The 24,626-nt window shown below is 37.6% G+C and overlaps 1 protein-coding gene across 7 annotated transcripts in view; it reads right to left on the reverse strand.

Moving 5' to 3' along the window:
* Positions 1–24,626, reverse strand: part of L3MBTL4 (L3MBTL histone methyl-lysine binding protein 4) — a 453,724-nt gene that overhangs the window by 190,004 nt on the left and 239,094 nt on the right. For all 7 annotated transcript variants that reach the window (XM_032309584.1, XM_032309585.1, XM_032309583.1 and 4 more), the window contains one exon: positions 1,429–1,543. In XM_032309584.1, coding sequence (XP_032165475.1) covers positions 1,429–1,543 — 115 coding nt within the window. The remainder of the gene's footprint in view (positions 1–1,428; positions 1,544–24,626) is intronic.

The following is a 24,626-nucleotide window of genomic DNA, read 5'->3' on the forward strand; positions in this document are numbered from 1 at the left end:
TGTCCTTGTCCCTGAAATACTGACCCATCCCCACCTCCATAGATACCATTCCTCCTTGAGAATGTTACTGTGATGAGGATGGATGTGTGCTTGTCAATGGGGGAGAGGAGAAGTTATCATAAAATGAGAAACATCTCTTTGACATATTGGGCAGTGAAATCAGGCAGAGTAAAGAGTGAAATCAGGAAAACCCCACAAGGCACAAATGCTAACAGCATCCCTCCAACACAGGGCTGACCACGGTCTCTGGTTTTACATTCTGTATATAGAGACGCCATGCTGGCTAATGCACTCTACATTACATAAGGACCTGTATCTTACTGATTTTTTGTCATTTTTGAAGCACCTACCACAAGATAAACATATCTGTTGAATTATTAAGTCAGGACCTCTTCTCACTTTTATAAGAAGTCAAGGAATTACTTCAAAGATGCTGTTAGTCCTTTTAGAGCTGCGCTTCAAGCATCATCGGGCTGGCTCAATGGAAGACAGCCTCATTAACAGAATAATGTGCTAGATTCATCCCAAGAAGCCAAAGGGAGAGCCACAGAGGCAGTGAGGGAACAAAACAAACAAAAGAATGCAGTGCCTGCACATGTGTCTGGAACCCGCTATTAGTCATGTCAGCCTAATCTGATCGAAGAAATCCTTCAGACAAAAGAATAAGGTATTTTGGTTCAAGGCTCATTAAAATTTAGAGTGGTTAATTTCCTCCTTAACTTTAAGTAGCTGGAAAGGAAGAAGAAATGAAGATACTAACATTAACAGCTGACTTTTTTCAACTAAAGTTTTTATAACTGCTGAAATTTAAAATATTTGTTTCTTCTAAAACTATTTGAAATTTAATCTATAAAAAATTAATTAAGACGGAATGTTTAAAAAACCAAAATGCACTTTGGCGAAAAGTCTGGTGCAAATTAGATGGATTTAGACTGGGTTAAGTTTTCCAAACTAAAATGTAGAAAATAAAGATTCTTCTAGACAACCTATCAAAATAATTCTTTAATGATTATTATGACTTTTCTTTTATAAAGTATCTCCTTTGAGGCTTAACTGAATAATTAGATTATAGCATAGCTATAACACTGATTAGTCAAATCACCTATCTGATATTTATTTTTAAAATACTTATAATAGGGACGCCTGGGTGGCTCAGTGGGTTAAAGCCTCTGCCTTCGGCTCAGGTCATGATCCCAGGGTCCTGGGATCAAGCCCCGCATCGGGCTTTATGCTCAGCGGGGAGCCTGCTTCCTCCTCTCTCTCTCTGCCTGCCTCTGCCTATATGTGATCTCTCTCTGTCAAATAAATAAAATCTTTAAAAATAATAATAATAAAATAAAATACTTATAATGACATGAAAAAAATAGCATTCAGGTAAGAATTCAGGCTGAGTATTTAAAAATCAACAACAAAGAGCAAAATACTCACGATATGGGATTTCCAGTGGATGCCCTGTTATATCACACCATCCAATTGGGTGAATGTCAGGGCTGTCTGCATCCATCCAGTAGTCATATTTGTGGTCCCAGCCATCGAAATGAACCTGTTGAGTAATTAATATTTAGTAATTAGTATTTCATTATGCCTATATCTAAATATTAGAAGACAGACCTCTGAATTTGAGACTGCAATTATAATAATCATACATTACAACTAGAACAATATTTTAAAATGTGTCATCAAAGAGCCTTTTAATCTAACCACCAAAGGCTGTTGTACCAATTTTTCTGAGAAATGAAAGTTGGTAAATAAAAAAAATCTGTCAGAGATTGGTTAGAATTTGAAGGGATAATACCAATCAATTTTCCCAACCAAGTAATAAATACTGTAGTGCTGGTGGGAAGACACTTTCTCTCCTGGCTGCCATTGCAAAAAATCATGTCAGTTTCATGGACAGGAGTCATCAATTTGACATCAGTACAGCCTTATACTATTGGGAAATGCATGGATATTAGAGAGAATAAAAGAAAGCAATAAATTTCAAAATCCTGGCAAACAAGGAGAGATAGAGCCACTGAAAATGAGGGTAAAGGAGAGGACAGAGTATGCTGAGGTAGATGGATTAATAGTGCTCCTGCTAGCTATAAAAAATGGGGTGAGATTTCAGGGAACCTGAGGAAGAGATGTGGCTCAAGTCCAGCAATCCAGCAAATGGTTATCACTATTTTGCATCTTACCTACAAAACACACATACATATAACTCACATACACACACACAGGTCCAAGAATAATTAAAATGAAACTTGATTTCTGAAACAAAAATCACACACTTGTTTCTGAAACTTACCAAACTCCATGTTATGTAAGTTTCTTATCACTATGAATGAACCAAATTATTTGTGCAAGCAAAAAAATATAAGAATGACAATGTTTAATAACCCTACTTACTCTCTTATATATTTTCTGTTTCTATCAATTAAATGATGCATCCTTTATTCAATGAAAAAAAACCCACAATTTATGAAAATCATAATTTTTATAAAAAGAGCAAGATTGCAAGCATTATAATAAACCAACTGAAACATAAGTCTGTTATACAGGACATAGGACTAAACAAAAGAGAAAAAGATGAAATTGTGTATAGTAAATCCCAAATAGAGTCCAACACTTCTTCTCAAGGTCCATCTTTCTAAACATGTGGTTCTCCAAGTTTGGTTCCCAGACTGTCAGTACCTGCATCACCTGGCACATGTTAGAAATTCAGATTGCTGGGCCCAAACTCAACCCACTGAATCAGACACTCTAAAAGACAGGGCCTAACAATCTGTGTGTAAACCAGTCCTCCAGATGAATCTAATATGTGCTGAAGTTTGAGAACCAATATCTTAAGAAAAACTTTCAAAAGCATATTTATACCACATGTAGGTTTCTGGCTGAGACAGACTGGCCTTTCCCAGCAGCAACTATAAAGCTGGACAAAACACAGGAAATGGCTGTTTTTAGACACTGGCTAATAGGCACCGCAAAATGGAATTCCTCAGTACAACTGTTAGCCCTGTGACACTGTTAGCCTGTGGACAATTTCCTGAGAGCAGTAGAGGTGGAGAAAAGGCAGTCTTGCTGTGTTGAGGAGATACACATTGCAGTTCAGTGCTGGTGAAGCAGCTGGAAACTGGAGGACAAACACTAGAGAGAACTGACCCCAGAAATCTCTGGGGTTTTGTTTGTTTGTTTTTGTTTTGTTTTGTTTTTGCAAGGCCTTGGTCAAGGGCTGGACTGTACCTGCACAAGGTGAGAGGGTGAAGTGAAGAAGAGAACATCTGAAACAGAGCTGCAAGTAAAATGAAGATAGCAGAGGTCACACTTACTGGGAGAGTGGAGAGACCAGAGTGCAGAGATCGTAAAACACCTGGAGAATTTGACTGAGACACCAAAAAGGCCATACTTCTGCAGTAAGAACCATGTCCTAGAGTATTCTGGACCAGCCCTAAAAAAGACTAAAATCAAACCTCAACAAGTTTAAGAACAGCCATCAGTATTAACTGCCTGACACAACAAGTTCTCCCAAATCCAAACACTGCAACATTCATAATGTCCAACATAAAATAAAAATGTATTTAGTATGTAAATAAACAGGTGAATGTGAGCCTTACTCACTTTTTAAAAAAGAGACCCTGTGATGGCCCAGATGTAATTAGTAGACAAGAACTTTTTAAGTAGCCATTAAAGCTATTAAGTAGCTATTAAAGTTTAAGGACCTAAAGGAAAAATGGTCCTGATGAGGGAACAGATTGGGAATCTCAGCAAGGAAATGGAAACTGTAAGACAGAAACAAATAGAATTCTAGAACTTAAAAGCAGAAATAAAAAGTTTCTGAATAGGCTAATAACAGATAAGACATGGCAGAAAAATGAATAAGTGAACATTAAAACAGATTCATAGCAATTATTAACTAAAGCATACACAATAAAAAATTTTGAAAATAAACAGAGCCTCAGGTACTTGTAAGATAGAATCAGATGGTCTAACAGACATGTATTTAGAGTCCAGAAGGAGAAGACAGACAATGGAGTGGGAATAATGGTCAAAGCAGACAAAAGTTGAAGAAATAACATCAACAAAATTTCCCTATTTTGGTCAAAAAAAACAATTTACAATCTTAAGAAGAACAGCAAAACCAAGCATAAGTACAAAGGAAAATGGGGTGCCCGAGTTGCTCAGTTGGTTAAGTGCCTGTCTTTTGGTTTTGGCTCAGGTCATGATCTCCAGATCCTGGAATTAAGCTCTGAGTCAGGGCTCTGTACTCAGCAGGGAGTCTGCTTGTGGATTCTCTCTCTCCCTCCTCCTCTCCCCTCCTCTCTCTCCTGTCTCTCTCTCAAATAAATAAATAAATCTTGATAAATAAATACAAACCACTAAAAATGAAAGACAAAAGAAAATTCTTTGAAAGCAGCTAAAGTAGTATAACATACTACATACAGGGAACATGACAAGAATGTAGCCAACTTCACATCAGAAACAGAAAAGGCAACAAGACAATGAAATGACATCTTTAAAGTAGTAATGGATATAAACTGTCAACTGAGATTTTATATATTACAAAAAAATCCCTCAAAAAGGAGTATAATTAATTTTCAGATAAATAAAACCTGAGAAAATATTCACCTACAGATTTTCACTGCAAGAAATATTATAGGAAATATTTCAAGTGAAAGGTAAGTATTATCAGGTGGAATGACAACAATTTGGAATAAAAATGAACAAATTTAAAGACCCATTTTAACTGATTTCTACAATTACTATAAAGCGGCAGTAATGAAGACAGTGTCATTTGGCTTAAGGATAGGCAAATACATTACTGGAACAGAAAAGATTTTATCAATTCATACACACACACACACGCATATATATACACACATTCAACTGCTTTTCAACGGCTATGACAAGGTTATTAAATAGGGAAAGAGCAGCATTTTCAGCAAATGATACTACATCAAGTGTATATCTACATGTGAACAAAATCCAAACTAGCTAGCTGATTCTACCTCACCTCCCACATAAAAATTAATTTGAAATGGATCACAGACCTAAAAAAAAAGCTAAAACAATCAAATTCAAGGATGAAACTTAAGATAAAATCTTCATGATACTGGGATATTAGTGAATTTCTTAACATATAAGTAGCATTACCCAAAGAGGACAAATTGATAAACTCAATTTTAATCATAATAAATTCTTCAAAATCATCATTAATAAAAAGGAAAACCAAGCCAAGGATATTTGTAATATATTTATCTGACAAAAGACTTGACAACCCAATAAAAAATGAGCGAAAGACTTAACATGCTCTATGAAAGAAAAGGTTCATGAATGGCCAATAAGTAAATAAAAAAATTCTCAACTTCACTATTCATCAAAGAGACCAAAATGAGACATACCACACACCCACTTGTATGACTTAAATTAAATGACTGACAACATCAATTATTGGTGAGGCTGTGGAGCTCCCAGAACATTCATACAATGTCAGCAGGGTTGGAAAATTATACAATCACTTTAGAAAATGTTGTGCTATTTTATTATAGGTTTAAGATGTTCTTACACTGTGATTCCTGGCAATTCCACCCAAAAGATGAAAATACATTTGTAAACAAATGTTCCTTTCAATTTCATTCAAAATGTCAAAAGCTGAAAACCATCCAAATGCCCAACAACAGATGAACATCTATTCACAAGCAAGTGTAGTATGGGCATAAGATGAATAGTAGTCACCAACAGAAAGGGACAGTCTGTTATACATGCACAATCATGCATCAATCAAATAGACCTCATATAAAGAAAGAAGGCAGACACAAAAGAATGCACATTGTATTGTTCCATTTATATGAAATTTGAGAACAGCCACAAAAATCAGATCCACGTTTGTCTGGGAGAAGGTGGGGGGCAGAACTGCCCCCAATGGGGCACAAAAGGAACCTTCTGTGGCTTTGGATAGCTGTCAAATTTTGATTGGGATGGTAGTTATACAGGATGTACATTTCTCAAGTCATCAAAATCCATACATAAAATCTGTAACCTTTTATCATTTGTAAATTATAACTCCATAAAGTTATCTTATTTAAAATATTTCTACATGCAGCTGCTATCAAATGGGGCTACTCTGATCTTTTACTATATTTATATATTGTGACATATCAGCACTCTGGACATAGCTAAACTGCATAATACTGTCAGTACCAGACAACTAAATATTTAGATGTAACAAACAAAAATTGGCTCTCCTTTCAAGAATGGAATGCTGGGTGTTATACACAAACAGTGAATCACGGAACACGACATCAAAACCTAATGTACTGTATGGTGACTAATATAACATACAAATAAACAAAATAATGATGCCTGTTGCTCTGAATTTAACAGCAGAAATTATGTAAAATGGAGATAAGGAAAAATAGAAAGTTTTCTCAAATTTTAATATTTCCTCTGACTTTCAATGTCCTTCTCTTTTCAGTTTACAGTGCAACTGTTTATGTTTCAGAAGCAAGACCACAACCTCTAAGCACAAACAAGACAGGGCAAATCTTGCTGCAAGGAGTCAGGTCTCTCTATTCCTGCTATTGTATCTGGACTTGGGAATCCTACTGTGTAATTCAGGTCTAAAACGGGAAAACTAAAATGACAATATCTTTTTTAAAATAATTTGAAAGCAGATACAATGTTTTTAAGTGCTTTGTTCAATTTTTTTCTCTTACTTTCATTAAGAAATATTAAATTACCCTTTCCAGTGCTGTATGTAATCACTCACAATGAAACCATGGGGATTAAAAAGAGCCCTTCCTAATCCAAAGATTCAAGGCTCCACTCCCCCACAAGGGCCATCTAAACTTGGAATATATAACCAAAATCTGACCCATATACATCTTTATGAAAGATATTTTCATATCTGTGGATCTTCATATCTCTGGAGTTGAAAATCCAATTTTAAGAATTCTAACCAGATGGTCAAGTTAATAAAGGAGATTGGCATTTTAAGAATATTTACAGAGTTCTTTCATAAAGGAAAGAATTATTTTGAAACCAAATCACCTCCATTTCATGCATCTATGAATTTTATATATTTGGGTTTATATAAAGCTGAGTAAACACATGGATACTTCTACCTCAGGTTTTGATAAACTGGAAAACAAAAGGTTGGCTAATTGAATCAAACAGTCTTAATTTGGTAAAAGTCAGATAATTGAACCAAACAGTCTCAATGATTGGTAAAATAACTTGGACATTTAAGAATTAGATCAGCATATTAAAAAACAAGGCCATACGCCTTAATGTAAATCCAAAGTCGCCAATCATCTCTGACATAGACTTTCTCATTTTGCCTTATCATTACTGCCCCTCAGCCCTCCAGCCTTACCACTATGCTTCAGCCATCTTCGATGCTGCCATGACATTAGCACCATGACTTATACACTCTCAGACATCAAAAAGCCATCAATGGAATGAGATACACAGCAGTAACCATCACTTCTCACTGTGCCTTACGGCAGCTGGAAAATAAACAGTTTTTTGTCTAGGAACACTGGAAGCTAAATTTAATGCTCAATCACAGCAATTTTACTAGCCTAACTGATATTACTATGCTTCTTTGCTTCTGCTATATGGTTTTTAAATTTGTAATTTCCACTTTAATGAGCTTATTGGGTATGTGTATTTTATTGTCAGAGGCTTCTAATCTATTTTAAAAGCCTATGGCAAACAAATTATAAGCATGTAGATGATGTTAATTTATTCAGAAAGAGGCTTCACTGTACCTGAACTCTTCTTGCTTTAACTGAATACATTTTCAGTTAACTAGACTTAACCTTCCATTTCATTTTAGAAAGAAAAACTGAGTTTTCATATATTTTTACTGATATTTATTACTCATAACTATTGGTGCTAATAAGGCAATAGTAAACCTCACTTCCTGTGATGCAGACATCTGTTGTTGCATGGTGCGGGGGGTGCAGAAAGAAGGTGCTGAGTCTAGACCTAAGTTCCTCCGTAGGACAAGCAAGCTCACATCACACCTTCACAAAAATACCACCATCATCTAAGTGCAAGAGCACTGGGTATGGCAGGGGACTCACTTTTATTGTATGCTTATATATTCCAGACACAGCTGTAAAATATATACATCATCACTTAATGTCTACAATATGTTGTTTTCCTAGATTCTGGAAAGGAGACTTCAAAGAAGTTCGCTGAGATCCCACCCTAGTAAACAGCAAAACTAGGTTTCAGCTGAGAACAATTTCTTGAGAGAACAACACAAGAATATAAATTGTGAGGATATTTGGGACTACTATACCTAAGAATCTACTGTAGCAGAGGTAAATTGCATTTTTAAAGTATAAAAAGGAATTTTCATACTGAAAACAAAATAGCATGGAAGAATACAGGACTGCAGTCCAGAACTACGCACACTTTTGCACATTCAACATTAATCAACATTAATTCTACACCAAGCCAGTCTGTTCAGGGGTCTATCCAGGCAAGAACAGAGGGGGAGGGAACATGAAGAAAAGGTGTTATAACAGACAAGTATGTAGACTTTTAAAATTAGTCTCATACATTACTACTTCCATTTTACATAAGAAGCCAATGAGATCCATAGGGATAAGGAATTACGCCCAGCATTTCCAGTCCTTGTTTGTGATATGAAACCCTCACTCATCCTCCTGACCATGAGCCTGAACTGCTGTTCAGTAGTATTGGGACTGGCAGCCCCTACCTACGGTCCTTTCCAGAGCTTCCATACCCACTCTTAGTAAATTACTTCAATTCCCTTGCCCTGCTAAACTCTCCCTAAACCCATCTGCTCTTTTACAAATACAATTGCTTTCATCTTCCTTTTAGTACATTCCTATAATAAGTATTATAAAAAGAAAGACATGTAATCATGAAATAGAAAAATTAACAGCTTTACAATATTTCTTCTAAAATACATGTCATGTTTTAAGGCCATGACCCAAATTCAGCATATTTCTTGGACAGTGGTTTTCAAAATTCAGTTAGCAAAATACCAACTCTCTCCTGCCCTACCAGAACTCTAATTCAGGGGATGGGGGATGTCAGGAACAATGCCTGGAAATTGTATTTTTTTTTTTTTTAACCACACATCACATCCTAGATTATCTGCTAAAGGTGGTTTTTGGATAAAGCTTTTTAAAATGCTTCCTTAGGGTATCCCCATGGCAACAAGGTTGTTAATCAACTGAACTTGCCACTAAACTCACTTATATCTAAAGCAATGAAGAATAACTTATTTTTTTAAATCATCACAAATCTTTTTTTTTAATTCTGTAAGAAACCAATCCAAGAGGGATTTGGTTGAAGGCCTAATGTTGAAGACATTCAACTCCAATATTTCCATCTGTGATAAATATGTCTACATACGTTTCCATTTCTTTCTATGGTTACTGTTATAACAAATACAATTAGTTTTCCCATAAAATATATTTTCCCCATAAGATTCCCACAAGAAATAAAAATGCCAAATTTCCGATAGAATTCCCAGGGCTTTAATTCTTGTGAAGAAATCTAAATAGTTCCTCAGAGTTAGGCATAATTGTAGCCACATTCAGGGCCCCACAGCCACAGGTCCGTGGATAGTATCTTAGGAAGGAAAACCTCCTCCAGAAGCAGTGTGAGGACACACAACCTCAAAATCAGTTTATGGTGGTAACTAACATAAATATCTTTATAAGCTCTGTTGGAAGATTTGAAATGTGTTAAGCACTGAAGTGACATATGCTACATGTCCATAATGAAAATAAAGGCCATTTCCTTTCTGGTTATTCATTAGAATAACCTGTGCTCCCTTCCTCTTCTGTTCAGGACACTGGCCCTCACAGTGGACACTGCTTCAACAAGCACTCTCCATTTGTCCTGACATCCCGAATTCCCACTTTGGATCTGCTAGCAAATCATCAAGGGTTTTCTACTAAACTACAAATTCTTCATACTCATTATTTACAAACCACCAACACAAAAAGGAGTTTAGCCGCTTACATTAAAGGAAGGTAGTGTTTCTAAATATGAATAGTGGGACATAAGGCATGTGAAAGAGAAGAAAAGCTGGTTATATTTTGAGGGACCACAGGATTTACTGTCCAAATGGGACATTTTAGAGCATAAGAGAGAGAGCACTACTGAATTCACAATTACAACACATATAATCCCAGATTATCCCAGGTAAGCCAAAACACGTAATTACCTTTGGTAGTCTAAAGATGACTTTTATAAATAGATAATCCCTTCCAAAAAATAATGGCAAAGGGGAAATATTACACAACTCTGATTATAATATGAAAAAACTGCACCAGTTAGTTTAAATTCCCATATTATCACTGACAAGAATTTACTGTACATTTATATAGGGAACACTGAATAACACAACAGACAATATAAGGCATAAATAATAATTTATGCAATGACTATCATATCTATATCGGTTGTATCAGCAAAAATACATACTTGCAGCTGTACTTATGAACTGAATGTATCATGAGCACTATTTCTAAATATTTGAAGCCATGGGTGAGTTACATATTTTTTCTATCCATCCTTATATTTATTAGTACAACATCAATTTTACTAGTGGCCAGTTCTAAATTACGTGCATAAAGGATATATGTATTTATTATGAATATATGTTGGGTTTTACTGAATTTTTTTGCATTTATTGATAGGATTATGTCATTTTTTTAGCCTGCTGATATGATGGAATATATTAATTTCTGGATATTGAACCAGCCTTGCCTATCATGCATAAATCCTACTTGGTCATGGTGTATAATTCATTTTATATGTTTCTGGATTTGATGTGTGAATATTTTGTTGAGGATATTTGCATCCCTGTTCATGGCAGATAGTTTCCTTTTCTAGTAATGTTCTTGTGTGGCTTTGAATTTAGGGTTAATTCTGGCCTCACAGAATGAATTAGAAAGTATTTCTTCTCCTTCTACCATCTAAAAAACGATTATAGATAATTGGTATAATTTCTTCCCTAAATGTCTGATAGAATTTACCAGTTAAACCATCTGGGCCTGGTGATTTCTCTTTTGGGAGATTATTAATTTCTGACTCAATTTGCTTAATATACAAAGGTCTATTCAGATTGTCTATGTTTTCTTGTGTGAGTTCTGGCAAACTGTGTCTTTTAAAGAAATGGTCCACTTCACCTAGATTATCAAATCTGTGGGCAGTGTTGCTTACAGTATTTCTTTATTACCCTTTTAACATTCAGAGGATCCACAGTAATGTCTCTGCTTTTGTTTCTAATGTTAGTAACTGGTGTCCTCTCTATATTTTTTTAGTCAGCCTGGTTAGAGGGTTATCAACTTTATTGATCTTGAAGAACCAGACTTTGGCTTACTGGATCTCTACTGATTTTCTGTTTTCAATTTCACTGACTTTTGCTCTAATTCTTCTTATTTATTTTCTTCTGCTTACTTTGGATTTAATTTACTCTTCTCCATTTTCCTAAGGTGGAAATTTAGATTACTGATTAATTTAGATCTTTCTTATTTTCTGATACATGCATTCAATGCTATAAATTTCCCTCTAAACACTGCTTTTGAGGCATCCCACAATTTTTGATATTTTTAATTAGTTCAAATTTTTTTTTTACTTTCTCTTAAGATTTCTTCTTTGAACCATGTGTTAATTAGAATGTGTTATTTAATCTCCATGTATTTTGGGGTTTCCTAATTATCTTTCTGTTTTTTATTATAATTCCATTGTGGTCTGAGAGCAGACATTGTATGTTTTATATACTTTTAAAAATCTATTAAGATGTGTTTTATGAGTCAGAATGTGGTCAGTCTTGATGAATGTTCCATGTAAGTCTGAGAAGAATGAGTATTCTTCTGTTGTTGGATAAGAGAGTCTATATAGTTGAATGATGGTTTTGTTGAGTTCAACTAGATCCTTACTGATTTTCTGCCTGCTGGATCTGCCCACTTCTTAAGAGAGGGGTGCTGAGGTCTCCAGTTGTGAGTGATTCATCTATTTCTCTTTGCAAGTCTATCAGTTTTTACCTCATGTAGTTTGATGATCTAGTCTTAGGTACATAAGAATTATTTTTGGGGACGCCTGGGTGGCTGAGTGGGTTAAGCCTCTACCTTCAGCTCAGGTCATGATCTCAGGGTCCTCGGAAAGAGACCCACATCGGGCTCTCTGCTCAGCAGGAAGCCTGCTTTCCCCATTCTCTCTGCCTGTTGCTCTGCCTACTTGTGATCCCTCTCTCTCTGTCAAATAAATAAATAAAATCTTTAAAAAAAAAAAAGAATTATTTTTTGGAGAACTGACCACTTCGTCATTATCTACTGTCCTTCTTTATCCCAAATAACTTTCCTTACTTTGAAGTCAGCTCTGCTTATAATTAATATAGCTACTCCTGATATTTTTTTTTCACTAGTGTTAGCAGGGTATATTTTTATCCTTCATTTTACTTTTAATCTATATGTATCTTTATATTTAAAGTGGGTTCCATGGGGACGCCTGGGTGGCTCAGTTGGTTAAGCAGCTGCCTTCGGCTCAGGTCATGATCCCAGCGTCCTGAGATCGAGTCCCACATCGGGCTCCTTGCTCCGCAGGGAGCCTGCTTCTCCCTCTGACTCTGCCTTCCACTCTGTCTGCCTGTGCTCACTCTCGCTCGCTCTCTGTCTGACAAATAAATAAATAAAATCTTAAAAAAAAAAAATTCAAAAAAAAAAAAAAAAGTGGGTTCCATGGAGATAACATATAGTTGGATCATGTATTTTTATATAGTCTGACAATCTTTGTCTTAGCTGGTGCATTCATTCAATTGACATTCAAAATAATTACCAATATACATAGTTGGATTAAAATCTACCATATTCACTGTCCTTTTTCTCTGTTTCCATTCTTGTGTTCTACTTTTTTTCTGCTTTCATGGTTCTGAATGTGTATTTTATGATTCTATTTTTCCATTATTAGCACATCAATTATACTTTTTTAAAAAAAAAACCCTTCTTTTAGTGGTTAACCTACACTTTACAATATACATTTACAACTAATTAAAGTATACTTTCAAATAATACCATACCTTTTCACTCATAAAATAATATTAATTCCTTTCTCCTGCCTCTGATATCACTCCTGTCATTCAGTGAACATATATAAGTATACATAAACATATACATATAAACATATGCCTATAATATATATAAATAAATATAATAGAAACATTGTTGCTCTTATTATTTAGAATTAACTGTAATTTAATTATTATTGGGTGTTATATCAAGAATAAAAATAAGTTTTTACTTTCTCTTCATTTATTCCTTCAATACTCTTTCTTTGTGCAGAGCCAAGTTTCTTCCTATTTAATTTCCCTTCTCTCAAAAGAATTTCTTCTAACATTCTTGGAAGACAGACTTACTGGCAACAATTCCTTCAATTTTTGTCTTGAAAAGTCCTTATTTTTCCTTCACTTTTTTTACGATAATTATGCAGGGTACAGAATTCTAGGTTGGTGAGGGTTTTTCTCTCAACATTTTAAATATTTCACTCCATTCTCTTCTTTCTTGCCTGGTTTCTGAGATGAAGACAGATACAATTCCCACCTTGGTTCCTCTACTGGTACAACAACCCCTTCCCTGGCTTCTTTTAGGACTTTATCTTTGATATTCTATAGTTTCCAAGGTGGTACACCCTGGTATAGTTTTTTGGCATTTATCCAGCTTGATGTTCTCTCTGTTTCCTCAATATGTGGCCTGATGTTCAACAATAATATAGGGAAATTCTCAATCCTTATTTTTCAAATATTTCTACTGTTCCTCTTTTTTTCTCCTTTTGGTATTCTCATTACATATATTTTACTCTTTTTGTAGTTGTCCCACAGTCTCTGGATATTCTGTTTTTTTCCTTTTTTCTCTTCGCTTTTCAGTTTTAGAAATTTCTATTGAGACACCTTCTAGGACAGAGGTACTTTCCTCAGAAATGACCAGTCTAAGAAGCCCATCAAAAGCCTTCTACATTTTTGCTACAGTGTTGTTTATCTCTAGCATTTTCTTTTAGCTCTTTCTTAGGATTTCCTTCTCTCTGCTTATATTGTCCTGCTATTCTTGCATTCTGTCTACTTTAACTATTAGAATGCTTAACATTATCACAGTTGTTTTTAATTTCTAGTCTGATCATTCTAACATCCTTACTAAGTCTGGTTCTGATGCTTGCTCTGTCTCTTCAAAAATATTTTTTTTTGCCTCTTGGTATGCCTTATAATTTTTTCTTGATAGGCATGATATATCAGATAAAAGGAACAACTATAAACAAGACTTTATTACTGTGGGGTGAGGTGTAGGGGGAGGTATAGATTCTAGAGAATTGTGACTAGATCTGTTTTTTAGTGAGCCTCTGGATTGTGAACTTCACTGGTATTTCTCAGGTTTGTTCTCCTCCCTCAGCTGGAACAAGATGGTTATAGCAGGCTAGAGGTAGGTATTTCCCTTCCTTCAAGTCAATTAGGTTCTGGTAACACCTCAATAGGTTAGACTCTGGTTAGCTAGCTTCCCCTGAGGACAGGCTTTGCCAAGAACAGAGTGGTCTGGCCTATTTCAAAATGGTTTCATTTCCCCTCCCACTGCTGGATGTACGAGATTTGTATTCAGTATTTACTGTAATTGAGCTCTTATTAGAATCTGGTCAAGTTCCTAGATGTAAACTTCACAATACTGTGGAGGCCCCCATGACTGGGTCCCCTGGAGCTTTTAAATCTGAGTTGTCCACACACAGCCTCCAGCAATTTGTCAATTCCCTTTCAGGTTTTCCTCACGTTCCAGGAGGGTCATGACTCCCTGTACCCACTTGCCATCTCTCCAATCTCAGGGCAACAGTGTGCCCTGCAGACTCCCCTCACTTTCAGATCCAAGAAGAATTGTTGGCTTTCTAGCCTGTTCAGCTTTTTACTTGTTGCTAGGACACCATGGCAACTTCCAAGCTCCTTACCTGCAGAACCGGAAACTGAAGACTTCCTCCAATTTTTTTTGTTATCAGCACCAGATAATATCTGGAGCATATTTGTTGAAGCATTTTAACACTGTGCTTGTTGGAAAAATGAATAAACAAACAAATGTGCAGATTCAAATATGCCTGTTCCAATTATGTAAACATTACTGAACAAATCTATTTAAGTTTAATCAAAACCTACTGATCTATTTATTTTACAGATCTATTTTCTGAACTACCAACATTTTTTCCCTTTCAAGTAAAATGACACTGAAATATGTGAAAGTGACTGACATGATTTTGAGCTGTTTATTCTTTAGAAACAAAAGTGGACAAATGTTTCTCTGGGTTATAGTGACTGTTTATAGGTAAAACAAATTTTGGTCTAGCTAAATTGTGGTCTGTCTACATGGAGAGAATGAATAGAGTGAAGAGTGTGCATGGCCAGGAGGCAGGGGAAGAAAGAGAGCTCCAGGCACAGAGTGAAAACACCATATAAAAGTCAAAAAGTTGCAAAACAAACCTGTATTTAGAATCACAGGCCTAAAGTGTATCAGAGAAAGACAGTTATCATACGATCTGTGATATGAGGAATTTGAGAGGCAGGGCAGAGGGTCCTGGGGGGAAGGGAGAGAAATATGAAACAAGATGGGATCAGGAGGGAGACAAACCATGAGAGACTCTTAATCTCAGGAAACAAACTGAGGGTTGCTGGAGGGAAGTGGGGTGGGAGGGCTGGGGTGGCTGGGTGATGGACATTGGGGAGGGTATGTGCTATGGTGAGTGTTGTGAATTGTATAAGACTGATGATTCACAGACCTACCCCTGAAGCAAATAATACATTAGATGCTTTTTTTTTTTTTAAAGATTTTCTTTATTTATTTGACGGAGAAAGAGTTCACAAGCAGGCAGAGAGGCAGGTGGGGTGGGGGGAAGCAGGCTCCCTGTCGAGCAGAGAGCCCAATGCAGGGCTCGATCCCAGGACTCTCAGATCATGACCTGAGCTGAAGGCAGAGGCTTAACCCACTGAGGCCCCCAGGGACCCCACATTATATGTTATTTAAAAAAAAAATCACAGGCATAAATGCTCTAACAAGTAACTAAAGTTAACAAAAGCAGTTGTCTCTGTGCTGGGGAAGATTTGGGAGAAGGTGGTCTTGGGACAACTATTTTATAATAAAACTTGTTAGAACTGCTTTTGGCACTTTGTGTAAGTTTAACTTTGATAAAAATAAAAACAGCTGCTTTTAATACTGACGACGGGAGGCTGTGTCATTATTGAAGAAGGAATACAGAAAACAGGTTCCAATTTTTGTTTTGTTCGATTTAATTTTGTTGATTAGGGAGTGTAATGAATTCCATTTCAATCACATTAAATCTGAGTGCCTGGCATATTCAAGTGCAAACGTCTTACAGACAAATGAAATTAGTACCTGGATCTTGGTTGAGAAAGATAAGGCATAGATTCAGAAGTCATAAACATAGAGGTGGCTGGTGAAGCCATGAGCATGTATGTGCTGACAGAAAAAAGAAAGAAACAGTGCTGGATGTGAAAAATAAACAAAGTGTATGATGTGCCTTCTGTTTCCAGCAGGCCCCTGATTGTTATACATCTACAAAGAAATCTTCAGGAATTCTATTTAAAAGTTGGCAGAGCAGTGAGAAGCCATAAAGAACCCTTAGAACAAGAAAGTAGAGAATCAAGCCAGATGGTAAGGAAGAAGTCCAGGGAAGACTGTTTCAAAAAGGAAGGTACGATCAGCTGTGTCAAGGCCCCAGTAAAGAATGGGGAGTATTTACAACCCCTTGGGTTAGCAAGTGCTAGCAGGTGACAGAGTCTTGCCCTGCTCAATCTGAAGAGTGAGTAAGTGGGAAGAAGGAAAACAAGTGTAACACACACTCTGAATCATCCTGAATGGTAAGGACAGCAGCTGGGCTTTCTCAGGACAATGTGGTCCGGACCTCAGAAATTTGATCCCATGTTAGCAGAAGAACTTGCTTTGAGTGACTAATGATAGGAATGAAGAGAGGGTGGACAGGGATAAACGACTGGACCGGTCTCAGAAAAGGGATGCTGAGGCACGTGAGACAGACTGAGGATAGAAAAGCCAGAGGGGTGAGAAGCTGAGGAATAAACACAGGATGGCTTTTAGTTGCTCGGGCAAACCCCAGGCAAGTCACTGATTGAGGTAGGGACGGTGCAGACTGGAAAGGCAAGTTGGGATAGCAAATTATAACCCACCAAGGCACTATTCTTTCAGTTGATGTTTGCTTCCTTCAGTCAATGAGGGCCCGAAGAAGAGCAGGGACACACAGTGTGTCCCCACGTCGTCTGGACAGGGGAGCCGGGGAAGCTGGTAGACCTGGCTGTGGGGGAGAGCAAAGTGGGGCACCGTGGTCTGAAGAGCAAGAAGCAATGGGGACGGCTTAACAGAGAGAAAACTCTACTCAGAAACTATGATCCTGGAGTTTAAAATCTTAAAGAAGAAGCTGTTAATGTGCGGTGCTGAAGCCCAAATGTGTGGGGGTGGGGGCAAGAGGCAGACAAGAAATAATGCTAGAGATCTTGGCATCAACAATGCTTGTTTTCTCTGCTCTGACCCGGGTTACCAATGATGTGGGTGAAAAGAGCCTAACTGCTCACACACAGAGTAAATGCTTGTAAGACCTAGATGCTTATTTTTAGCAAATATACTTGAGATGTCATTTTTTAATGATCTGTTTAGCCTCTTTTTACAAAAAAAAATAGTCTTAAAATTTACTCCAACATTACTCAATTCAAAGGATTTCATCTAAAAAGTCAAATCAAAATAAATGAAGATCTTGGCTCAATTTCAACAATAATATCTATGTTCAGTAGGTTTCATTTACATACTGATTATACTCATGTCCCATGCATTACACCAGGTCATTAAAATAAATGTATAATGCTTCTAAAGAACAAGGAGATGGAGTGCAGAACTGTTATGAATTTAAAATTCTCTATAAATTGCTCATATTTACATATGCTGCACTCTCTGAAACAGGTAATTCATCCAGTTGACTGCAGGAGCCTCCTCTTTTCATGTATAACTGAGTAATTATCTCAACCAGAACAATGCATTCTGAAAAGGGATTAAATTTCTGTAGAAAAAATAATGTTCAAACCAGTGAATAACTTTCAAGCAACAGAGGAGAATGAATGTTTGTAATTAGCATGTTTACTCATGTTTTCTTATATTTTTGCTCATAATTCAGTATCAGAAGTCTAAATTATTTCTGTTGAAACACATTTCTTGCCCAAAGAGCTCTTGGTACAGAAAAACAACGACAACAAACAAAACTATTCATAATCTGGTTTCTGCCCTTTAAGACTTTGCATGCCACAACAGCTAAATGTAATGTAAATTACAAATATCATACAAAGATATAATCATAGGGGAAGGGAAGGGACAATAAAATGAGAAGAAATCAGAGAGGGAGACAAACCATAAGAGACTCTTAACCCTAGGAAACAAACTGAAGGTTGCTTGAGGGGAGGCGGGTAGGGGGATGGAGTCACTGGGTGGTGGGCATTAAGGAGGGCATGTGATGTGATGAGTTCCGGGTGTTGTATGCAACTTATGCATAACTGAACTCTACATCTGAAGCTGATGATACAGTATATGTTAATTAATTGAATTTAAATAAAATAAGACAAAAAATATTAAAAGTAAAATAAAAGAAATTATCATCTAGGGCTAGTTTTCCACTTTATTTTAAATAAAAGCCAAGAGGCACCTCGTGGCTCAGCTGGTTATGCATCCAACTTTTGATTTTGGCTCAGGTCATGATCTCAGGGTCCTGGGATGGAGCCCTGCACCCAACTCACTATTCAGCAGAGAGTCTGCTTGAGGATTCTCTCTCTCTCTCTCTCTCCCTCTAACCCTCCCCCTGCTTGCAGGCTCTTGCTCTCTCTCTCTAAAATAAATAAATCTCAAAAAAAGATTAAAAATATATATTAAAAAATATATATATATAAGTAAATAAATAAAAGCCAAAAACAATCATTACTGTCCAGCCAGAAAATGATTTCCAGTATTTCAATACATATGTTCCTGAGTATTTATGCTTATCTATTTACTCCCTTTCTCCCACTTTTCTACCTTGAATGTCTAGGGTCTAGAATCCAGAATCAGCAAATACAGGCCCTCATGCAGATCGTACACCAGTCCTGTTAACTTCCACACAAATCATACACAAAGGTATTAATTATTAGGTAATTATATTTTAAATTACATACAAATGTATTTTAAAATAATTATATATACGTTTATATGTGCCATATATTTATATAATATTCACATTAAATGCTTAGTTACTAATAATTTTAAACTCCAACAGACATATTTGGGAATTCTGCTTCCAGTTGGGATGTTGAACATTAGAGAATTAGAAGTATTGCAATTAGAAAATATCTAGAAACTAATGACAAAACTTTTAAAACTGCAGTATTTACAAAGACGGTCTAAATGCTCCAAATACTGGGTAGGGCAGGGCCCATTCCTGAGAGAGCCAAGGTCTTCGGCTGCTTCCTGAGGAAGCAGAGATCTCCCAACACAGGGGGCAGGATTCTGCCAGAGGCAGAAGCAGGCACTGGAGCTGTGAGCAGCTCTGTGAGTTGCTGAAGGCCCAGGGCACCAGAGGCTGTGAGGAGGGGCTGGAGAGCAGAAGATCTCTTGTGGTCTCCATCACTACTAGAAGGAGAATCTGTAGTGCACACACAAGAGTCCTCATTCTCAATTCATTTGAAAGCAGAGATGAACTAAAATTAAACCACCAGCCTGTTCCAGTCCCTATCAGGTCCTAACCAAAGTAACCAGCCCTTGAATTTGTTTCCCAGAGCTGCTATAACAAGTTACCTCAATCAAACTTGAGAGCTTAAAAATAAAATGTATTCTCTCCCAGTTCTAGAGGTCAGAAATCTGGAATCAAAGGGCTGGTGAGGCAGCTCTTCCCTGAAAGCTCTAAGAGAAAATCCTCCCTTGTCTTTTCCAGTATCCTGTGGCTGCCAGGCTTCCTTGATCCAAGGCTGCATCACCCCACTCTCCTCTGCATCCTCTCCTCTGCCTCTTATAAGGACCCTCATCATTGGATTTGGGACCCAGCTGGGAAAATCCAGGATGATCTCATCTTAAGATGTTTCACCTAATTATATCTTCAAATAGCCTTTTCCTGAATAAGGTCATCACAAAGGTTCTGGAAACAGAGTGGCTGTATCTTTGGCAGGGCTACCATTCAACCCATAAGGGCCCTTCTCTCACTAGCTTCCCTAAGAGCAGAAAGGGCATGGCCTTTCTGGGGGCACATAGCATCTACTTTAGTATCTAGAGTTCTTTAATACACAACATCCAGCACATGTGAGAAATTATGAGACATGTAAGAAGCAGGTAAGGTGACTTGTAATCAACAGAAAATACAGACAATAGAGGCAAACCAACCAGTGATCCAGATGTTCAAATTAGAAGCCACTGATATTATAAAACAGTTGGTTTAAATATGTTAGAGGAAAGAGGGAAAAAAAGGTAAGCCAAGTGGACAAAAAGAGAAATTCCACAGAATTGCCTTAATTCAAGCAGAAGAAGATAAAAAGATAGATAAGAATAAAACAGATCATGAGTGATGCAGGATACTCGCAAACAGTGTGACACATATGTAACTATTATACCAGATGGGCAGGACACAGAAAATAAGCACAACCAATGTTTGAGGAGGTAATAGCTGAATATTCTCCAAAATGTACAATTAACATAAATCTACATACTCAAGAAACTGAGTCAATTCCAAACAGGAGAAATACCAAAAAATCTCTGACTCAGGCACATCAGTTAAAACTGCTTAAAACAAAAGATCTAGAGATTGTCACATGAAATGAAAAACAAGCCTCAACTGTATCTGTTTTTATACCTGTTTTGAATCTAACTCCACAAAGAAAATTTGAAAACAAAAATATTAAAGAAGTTGGACACAAAATAGTATGATTCCATTTATTTTTATTTTTATTTTTTAAAAGATTTTATTTATTTATTTGACAGACACAGATCACAAGTAGGCAGAGAGAGAGAAGGAAGCAGGCTCCCTGCTGAGCAGAGAGCCCAATGCGGGGCTCGATCCCAGGACCCTGAGATCATGACCTGAGCCGAAGGCAGAGGCTTTAACCCACTGAGCCACCCAGGTGCCCCAGTATGATTCCATTTATAAGGAACAGTGTATGATTCCCTTTCTAAGAAATGTAAGAATAGGAAAAAATAATCTATGGTAAAATGCAAGTCAGAAAAACAGCTACCTCTCTAGAGGTAGGAAGGGGATTGTTGTGGTATTGATTGAGGAGAGCTCAAGAGGAAATTCTGAGTGATGGAATTTTTTTTTTAACCCAACAAAAATATTATCTTTATTAATAATGGAATTAGAATTTATTAACATGGAAATGCTCTTTTTTGGACGTGGTAGTTATTGGGATAGCTACATATGTAATAATTTATTGAACTATATACTTCAGATGTGTACCTTCGACTCTATATAAATTATCCTTTAGTTAACAAAGTAAATAAGGGAGGGGTCCACAAATAATTCCTCCATTGTGACATGCTTACTTACCTGAAAATGAGGCAGTTTCAGAATTGACAGAATGCTAAACCATCATTCATTGACTCATTCAACACACCAATATTAACTGAGTGATTACTATATGCAGGAGGAATATATCCACGAATAAAAGAGGGAAAAAACATCTTTGCCTTTTAAAGCTTACACTCTAGTAGGGATAATTACATACTATCACATAACTGAATTTCATCAAGTTAAAAGCCAGTGAAAGACAGAAAAGATAGAAAAAAATAAAGCAGAGTTAGAGGGAGTAGGAGAGCTCCAGTTGAGAGCTGTTGCTGTTTTTTAAAAAACTGGCAAAGGGAGGTTTAGAAGAGTGGAGGGAGTGAGAGATTTTGTTATATAAGGAGGGATCATACAGACAAAAGGAACAGTCAGTGCAAAGACCCTGAGGCCTGCTCAGAACAGCAAGAAGCCCCAGTTGGCTAGAGCAGGCTGAGCAAGTGCAAAAGTAGTCTTAAGAGTTAAAGTCAGAGAGGTAACCTCTGTGCCCTGTTAGGTGAGGCTTTACAGACTTTGGCTTTCACCCTTTGGAGAAACAGAAAGGCACTAAGGGGCTTTCTGCTGAAGAGCAACGTATCTGCCCTGTGTTTTACGAGAATCAGTGTGGCTGCTGCACTGAAGCCACTGAGGGCAGCAGAAAGGTTGCTAGGTTGGAAGCTGGGAGAGTAGGTAGGTGGATCCTGTAATAATCCAGGTGGGAGAGATGCCTGGGTGGCTCAGTCGATTAAGCCTTCAGGTCAGGTCATGGTCTTGGGGTCCTGAGATTGAGTCCTGCATCAGGCTCCCTGCTCAGTGTCTGCTTGTCCCTCTTCCACTCCCTCTGCCCCTAACTCTGCTTGTGCTCTCTCTCTACAATAAATAAATAAAATCTTAAAGAAAATATCCAGGTGACAGACAATGGTGGCCTGGACTAGAGGGCTATCTACAGAAGAAGAAGGCCAATGCTACGTGCTTCAAAGTGAGAGCCAAACAGTTCACTGTCAGATCTGAATATTAGTTGTGATAGAAAGAGAGGAGTCAAAGATAACTCCATTCTTTTGACTTGAGCAATGGGAGGGATGGAATGGCCATTACCAGAGATGGGAGAAGACAGTGGGAAGAAAAAGTTTAGGAAAGAAGATCTGGTATTGAAATTGGGGTCACGTCAAACCTGATAACCTATTAGATACCAAATGGACATGCTGAGTAGGTAGTTTGATGCAGGAGTTTGTGGAGTTCTCCAGTATATAGATATTTAAAGCCATGACATTTGATGAAATTAAAAGGAATTAAATATAGTTGAAGAAGAGAAAAGGTTCAGTGACAAGCCCTGGTAACACACTGATATTAGGAGCTTGGGAACATGAGGAGGAATTAAATAAAAGGAGTCAGAGAAGGAATTTCCAATGAGTAAGGAGAAAAACTCAGAGAATGTGGTGCCCAGAAAACCAGGTGAAGAAAGTGTTAACAGAAGTACAGACAACTCTTTCAAAGAGGTTTCCTTTCAGTGGAAACAGAAAAATGAATGGGGAAGTGGAGCTAGGAAATGATATTTTTAAGATAACAGAAATTTCATAATTCCATAAGAAATTATCTCATGAAAAGAAAAATAGATGGTAAAGGAATGAGGAAAAAGTTGCTGACATGAGGTTGAGGAGGCAGGAGACATGGGACTCTGTACGAAGGGAGATACTGCCTTCAACAGAACATGGAAGGGTCATCTATAATAACAGGAAGGCACATGGGATCTACGGGAACAGAAGGTGGGTACATACAGTATTGGGAATGTGAGAAATTTCTGTTCTGATTGCATTTTCTACGTGGGGTACAAAATAATAAGCATCATCATCTGAGAACAAGGGTGAGGCAATGGGAGTGGGAAATTCAGGAGAGGAAAACAGATATGAAAGTTATCTGGGACAATGGGAGAGTCGATGGATTAGGGAAGCATAACTATTCCCAGTCAGCATTGAGGTCCAGGTAACACGTGCATTTTGTGTTTGTGCAGGAAGCCCAGTTGGCAGAACATGGGAGTTTCTCTAGCCATGTTTAGCTTCAGGAGACAGGTACAGAGTAGGAAGAGCTAGATTTTGCCAAGGCTGTGCTTTTAACCAGTAAGATGAACCAAAGAACAAGGAAGCTGAAAGTGTATTCAGTGGTGTGATTAGACCACTCATCTACTGAATCCGTGCTGTGGAAAGGGGGGAAAAGGAAAAGGAGAAGGTGACGAACGGTGAAAAAGTGATACATCAATGGATCGGAAGTCCCGTGGGGGTGGAAGGACTGACAGAATTGGGGTATTTGACAGATTCACCAAGAAAGAATACAGTGGTGGTCAGAAACGGCGATTAGAAAAGTGTTGCATTACTGCCACCAACAATAATGAATTAAAGTAGAAACTAAAATAAGATCATAGGGGCCAGTGTGGAGGACAAGATAATCCAAAGAGAGAAGCTCAAGGAATTGAGAAGACAGAATTTTGGAAGGACCACATATGTATATATTGAAGCCACCAAGAAAGAAGACCAGGGTTGTGTTGGCAACAGTGGCCATAAGCCAGCAGCTAAAATAACCGAGGATTGAGGGGGCACTGGTAGGCGACTGTAACTATGAGGAGTAGTGGTAAGTAGAGTTTGAGGAAATGAGTTTCCAAGCTGGAGGGCTTTAGGGAGGGAAAAGGAGAAGTTCTGAAAATAACGATGAAGAATGAAGAGCACAATTTTCTCACCACCAGACCCTGGGGGCTCCCACTGGACAAGGCTGCAGAAGAGACTATGTCCTTGGGGGACCCACGTTTTGTCTAGAGTAGAGGAATGAAGAGAATCCAGAAAAAGACTCCAGAGAACACAAGGCAAAGACTGGGGACTGGGGTGAGGAAGCAGTTGAAGGGCTCGGGGGGTCTGAGCTTAATCGAACCGCCATAAATAGGGATGAAGGGCACAATTCTCGGCAGAATCAAAGGAGTGGGCAGTGGCATTACTGTGAGTCTGGGTGGCTGGGTCTTCTTTCCAGTGTCTGTGGAGGAAGGTGAGGCAGAGTGGGGAGACTGCCCCACACCCCCAAAGAAC

Source organism: Mustela erminea, chromosome 13 (genome assembly GCF_009829155.1).
Source record: "Mustela erminea isolate mMusErm1 chromosome 13, mMusErm1.Pri, whole genome shotgun sequence".
Classification (NCBI taxonomy): Eukaryota; Metazoa; Chordata; class Mammalia; order Carnivora; family Mustelidae; genus Mustela; species Mustela erminea.